This window comes from Chroicocephalus ridibundus, chromosome 4 (genome assembly GCF_963924245.1).
Source record: "Chroicocephalus ridibundus chromosome 4, bChrRid1.1, whole genome shotgun sequence".
NCBI lineage: Eukaryota > Metazoa > Chordata > Aves > Charadriiformes > Laridae > Chroicocephalus > Chroicocephalus ridibundus.
Window position 1 is genome coordinate 19515697 of NC_086287.1, and position 6245 is coordinate 19521941.

The 6245-nt window shown below is 37.6% G+C and overlaps 1 protein-coding gene across 1 annotated transcript in view; it reads right to left on the minus strand.

The window, feature by feature from the left end:
- MUC5AC (mucin 5AC, oligomeric mucus/gel-forming) overlaps window positions 1-4630 on the minus strand; it is a 61555-nt gene extending 56925 nt beyond the window's left edge. Inside the window, exons 1-3 of the mRNA XM_063331720.1 lie at window positions 4519-4630; window positions 2499-2570; window positions 872-943 (exon numbers count right to left, since the gene is read on the minus strand). Coding sequence (XP_063187790.1) covers window positions 872-943; window positions 2499-2570; window positions 4519-4591 — 217 coding nt within the window. The 5' untranslated portion in view covers window positions 4592-4630. The remainder of the gene's footprint in view (window positions 1-871; window positions 944-2498; window positions 2571-4518) is intronic.
- Window positions 4631-6245: the final 1615 nt, after the last annotated feature.

Here is a 6245-nt window from a genome sequence, read left to right on the forward strand (position 1 = left end):
TCTTCTGTTTTCCATCCTGTTATATATTTAATTCCGTTATCTTTTGTGTTTAATCTGTTTTGCACAGGGATATGGGGCGTAATATTGGAAGAGATCTCCCAGGTTGCTGTGTCCAATGCTCTGGTTCTGCTGACAGCCATATTCTATAAATCCTTTCCTAAATGTATGAAGTTCTAAAGTTTCACCATAAAACCAATTTCAATTTAGCTCAAAACTAGCTGGTACTTCTACTAGGGAAGGCCTCTCATAGCTGCACCCTTTGAATGGCTGGAGGACTTTTGCCAGCATCTTCCAAAATGTATTCCTGTCTCATGTATGCCTGGATGTTCTTGTGCCAGTACTGCACTTTACCTTGAAGGGATTCCACTTCCCTCCTCCTCCCCCCACCCATTACAGAAATCACTTATCTCTCTCCAGTCTTCATTTCCTTACAAGCAGCCACTTCTATCTCCCTGATTATCCTCACAGTCCCTCTCTGTGTCTCTTCCAGATTTACACTCGCACTGCTTGAACATGGCTATTCAGAATTGTACCCTATACCCTAGATAAAGTGTCTCACCAGTGCTTTGAACACATTAATATTTCCCTCTCTTTACTGGAAATATTGTGCTTGATTTATCCCAGGATTATTTTTATGTATATATAAAATATAAAGTTTTTTTAAATTTATTTTTTTTCACATCTGCAGGCTGGGTACTGTGGTCACATTTAGATTATCCTTGTTACCTGATGAACTGACTACTTTTCTTATTCATTTTTTATTTTATGATACTAAAGGATCTTACTCTCTTTATTAATCTCTTCAGTCACTCCATGTTCTACCTGTGTGATCAATAAGAACACAAATACCTGAGCGACTTGTTTAACTTACCCTTTACTTTCAATGTGTTTGGAAAAGGTGGAATGATTGTCACTTCATGGGATTTCAAAGCCGGTGGAAAACCTAAGGGGGAAAAAAGCAATGAAGTTTAATCTTATTCGAAGTCCTAAAAAATTGATAGGGATTACCTAGTCTCTTTAGTGATTAACATTTCCTAATACTAGTTACACTCCAGGGGGAAGTTTCCACAAGGTTTTATTGGTGTTTTACACAGTGCTTTGTGTTCTTTGTCTTTCTATATATTTCACTAACCGCCAAACCCCAAAGACCATGCTCTTTGGCTTTAGTACTTTCTTCCATTATCTGTTCAAAACTCCCACCTGATGTTGGCCCTGATGTTCTGAACTCAAAAGCAGCAATCTGATCCTTAGAGCAGTGTTGTAGTAGTGATGCAAAAAGAGTGGTGCTAATGTCTATGTCTGAACCTTTGCTTCTCAGCGGAAAGTTACTCAAGAACATTAGAAGCTGAGGATGGGACATGGGAGCTGGTTTTTTTCTGAAGCTCCTGTCTTTCTTTTTGCTGAAACATGCACTTTTGCACAACCATCTCTAAGCAGATTTTTTTAAAAATCAGTTTAAATTCTGTGAAACTTTAATCATCTGCAAAGAGTTCTATTGGTAGGATCCAGCCCTAAATTTTACATGACCAAATCCAATGTTTTCTCTGTGGATTCAGCAATGAAAGGGATAGAATACTTAGAGAACCTGCAATATGGTTTTATTAACATGAGAGTCTGAGGAATTGATGCAATTTCTCCCTTGAAAGTATCAAAATCATAGAATCTGATGACTTCCAAACTGTAGATTGTGCAGCATCACTCATTGACTTCTGCATTTAGACCAAAAAATATCACTGACAAACATGTGTTTTAGAAAGACAATCTTTAGTCTTGATGTAAGGGTTTTAAGAAAAAGCACACATATTACCTTTCTTGACAATCTGTTCCAATAATCAAGTGCTCTCACTATTAAATAATTCGTGATACACTTCCAGTTTGGGTTTGGAACTATTTTAATTGCCAGCTAGTGACCCCACAAATTACAGATTGCAGGGCAGGCTTAATGATTAGTTGTTTCGGCCTGTCGCCACTGATATACCCGTCAGCGTTGTATCCTTCCACCTTTATTTTGCTCTATACAGTTATGGTGTTTGCTCTGTACAGTTATGAGTCATGTATGATCTTGTAGTGCTTAATTATTCTAATGTTTAAGGTAGTTACGAGTGATACAGTCATCTTGACACAGCATAAAAAATGCATCTTTTGTTACCTACTATCAAGTGCCTTTGTCATATGTATGTATACACACACCTCTTCTGAAAATACACTTCTGGATAGAAGGTATGTACCTTTCATTAATTTAAAGATTAGATAACTGTATCACATCAGTAGACCAGATCCACTGGTCCAGATCTCAGAGGAAGTTCTCCAGTTCAGAGCAGCCAGAGATTGTCTGGGAACTGGATATATCGTACAGAGGATTTCTCTCTCCTTTTTTTTTTTTTTTTGGGGGGGGGAAGTATGTTCTAGCTAGGAATAGAAAGATTCTAGTAATCTTATTACTTATCAATTTAATTTGGGACAAAATCTTAGAAATAGATCAGCATAAAAATACTTACCTTTTTGTCGCTGCAGGGTGGATGGAGAAACATAGTTTGATTTTGTTTGTTGTTCATCATCCTGTGCTTGAACTGCATCAAGAAGAGTGGAGGAGGAAAATGTTAATGTCTAATTTTCTTGAGTTCCCTCATCATTTCTCAATCATATCTGTTTAAACATGCAACAGTCAGTATATAAAAAATCAGCAAAGCTATGTTCATATACAGGAGGTCAGATTTGCATCAGGACCTGAGCTACATGCTACAAACAACCATGATGGCCATGCATCACTCGTTCAGCTTTTTGTTTTTTTCCTCCTAATAAATTACTGCAGGGAAGCCATCAAAAATGTGCCTGTTATAATTTGAGCAAATCCTTATTCTGTTATTGTCACAGTACCTCTAGATAACATTATAAGCTTTTCAGACAGAGGAATTAATTTTCTTAGTTTTTATGATCACTGTGTGCTTTAAGCAACAGTAAAACCCTTTGTCTAGCTAGAGTGTTTTAAAAATAGGTCCCTTTTGTGCAGGAATAATTCATTTTAGAGTTAGAGAACTGATCTCTGTCCTCTTACTGAAAGCCAAAGTTACTCTGCATTTTACAGTTTCAAGTCCTTTTTTTAATAAGCAGCAGAACGAAAATAAACACACGAGCCACACAGAGAGAAATGGGTCTTTACAATAGATACATTTGTGAACGTTGATTTTGCCTCAACGCAAAACTCTTTATTTCCAGTGAAGAAACCATATTTCGTTCCATTCCACTGCAGCATCACAATAGGAATACGCACAAAATCTGCAGGGGCCAGAGGGGGTTTTAATGCACTGCTTAGTAAGAGTTCACCAGAAGGCAGATTGCAGGGGAGGCTGTGCTGGCCGGCAAAAACCGAAAAGGGAGGCTCACCCTCTGCTGCACCCAACAACAAGGGCAGTCCATGGGTAGCACCGCTAGAGGGGCTAATGTTGAAATCAGAGCTGCAGGGGCCTCCCTAAATCCCTTCTTTTTTGCACCAGCTGGGGGGCTGCAGCTGATGTTGGAAGGACACATTGTGCCCGTTTTTAAACCATGAACTATTCAGCGCTTTCGGGCTCCTCTTCACTGCCTAACTTCAGAGAGCTTTTTGCTTCTCTCTCACGCGCTGTATGGCTCCAATACTCTGCCTCATGCCATATGCATCGCAGATTCCTATTTCCATTGCGCTGTGTGGTAATGCTACAGCTAGTGTTTTGATGGACTATTCTTTGACACTATCACTTTTTAATGCAAGTTACTGTGGAATTACCTGGAAGTAGGAAAAAGTAAAATAATGCTGCATCTGAGATCAAAATGCACTAAAACCTAACGTTGTTACCTTAAACTTTAAGGAAAATTAACAGGTGAAGTATACATAAAAAAGATTTCCACTCATCTGTGAGAATATATTAAGTGTCACCTTAGAATATTTAAGGCAAGTCCGTTTGTTTTTACCCCATCAAAAACCAGCCCTGTGCTGTAAGCTTTTATGCAACCACATGCGCAAGAATAGATGAACTTTTAAAATCTCTTGTCCAATATTTTTCAAGCAAAATCTCTCCTTTTTTCAATACTGTATCATCAGCTGATAAAACAAAAAAAGTCTTTAATAATATATGCAGACAGATTCCACTGATTTGTTCCTTCCTAAAACCACTTTTGGACCTTTTGGGTTGTACATTTGGAAATGCTGTACAACCTTTAAGTGGACATCAAAAGCTAAACACTAATCTTGAGGTATTTTGTTAGAACTGTGAGTTCCGAGTGAGTTCCACTGAATTCAGTGTAGCTATTCCAGATTTCAACTGGAGAAAATAGGATGAGAGCATGGACTACAATATAAATTTTCAAGACAGTTAATTTCCTCTTCTTAGGAAGGAAAGTATTTGTAATAGAAAAGAAAATCTTGCATAAAAGTAACAGGTTCATTAGCTTCACAAAGCCAAGAAAAAAACGTTTTAAACTTTGAAGCAAGTTATAAATTCTTTAAAACAGTAAAAACGCCACGCAAGTGAATCTTCCTACCTTTGATCTCTATGAAGGCAAGTGCTAGTATTGATATCCATAGTGGTATTCGTGTCCCACCACCTGTGCCCATCTTCTGGAAGTCCGGTAGAAACTACCGAACAACCTGCCTCTGAGGAAATACCTGTCTGCTCCCGAGTCTTATATAGTGAGAGAGCAGGTTTTGGCTCAGTTCCCAGATCGTTTCACAAGGTTCTTAAAAGGTGGGGCTTCAGACATTTTAGTTTTCCTTTGCAGGTGCACAGGTAAATAGAGGATGCTCTGACTTTCCCTCATCTATTTGCACTCTAGGAGGAGTCTTCTTTCTACAGGTCTTTTTGATGAAATGACAAGAAGTGTGCAGGAAGAATTTTTGCTCAGGCTTAGTATTCCCACATTGTTATGTATTATGGGATAAATACAATTTAAGGGACTTCTGAGTGACTTTTGATCAGGAGGTTGTAATGAATTACTTCACTACTTTTTTTTTATTTTCCTCCTTCTGGTAAATGATGACAACTTCTCAGAAAACCCAAGGAAGTTTGGTCTGACACAGATTTTTTTAATGAGCTTGCGCCTGTCTATGTAGCTACTCTGACGGTGAAAATGGAGAAATCAAATGCCTTCTAAAGTCAGCATTTATCCACAGGCCAGGCACAAAACAGGACTACACAGTGAAAATCCTTCAGCATTGGAGAGTCAGTAATATGGACCTTTCCTCGAGCGATTCTTCTTCTCACTTGGGCGGTTTTAGTGCTACTTCAGCTATTTTCCTTCTGAATAATCATGGTTTCACCATAACAAAGTAGATTGATCTACTTACAATAAAAGAAATGAAGATTTTCTTGGTCATTGCTGTTCCTACAGACATAAAAATGTCTGATTAATAAGAATGTCCTTTGGAATCTTCCTTATCTTAGGAACAATGAGAGAGTGAACAATGTTTTGTGAATATGTTAGTATATTTATTTATAGCTGTATTACTTTGGTGAATTAACTTTTTATGGTGTTTTACCTCTCGATGTAGAGAAACATAGTCTTTCAGTAGGACCATGAATCCCATAATCCCTTATGGGATCAAAGAAGGTAGTGGGATGATATCCATATTCTCTGGCAAGAGGACGAGATGTAATCAGGTTTAAAACTGGAAATGAAGTTTAGGTTAGACAGTGGGGAGAAAATTTCTTTTTGCAAGGATGGTGAAGTACTCATGGAGGTTGCCCAAGAAGACTGTTGAATTTCCATCACTGATGGTTTTTAAGAACATGTTAGAAAAACACCTGCCTGAGAATGGTGTAAATGCTGTTGACAGCGCCCTGGGGCAGGGGAAGAGACTAAATGGCCATTTGAAATTCCTTCGAACACGATTTTGTATGATTTTTTCTGAAAAATATGTGTTTTCCTCTGTTGGAGCAGTTACATTTGAGGAAGTAATTTCAATATTTAGAGAGAAATAAAAAGCACATTTTTTTCGCTAAGCAGTAAACAGAACCAAGCAAAGATGCTGTCTTTCCTGAACATTTTAAACGTACGCCTCATTATTAATATTTAAATAAAAGTGATACAACTAAATAAAAATGGAAGCGTCAAGGAAAATAATTGATCGATTTTAGTCATGAGTTATAACTCTGGCAATTCCATTGATGTATAATTTACCTTGGTATTATTTAAATGAGGAAAAGAAGATGACTACAAGAGACTTGTATATACAGAAGTACATCAAGTGAAAATTCAAGGGAAATGTTATC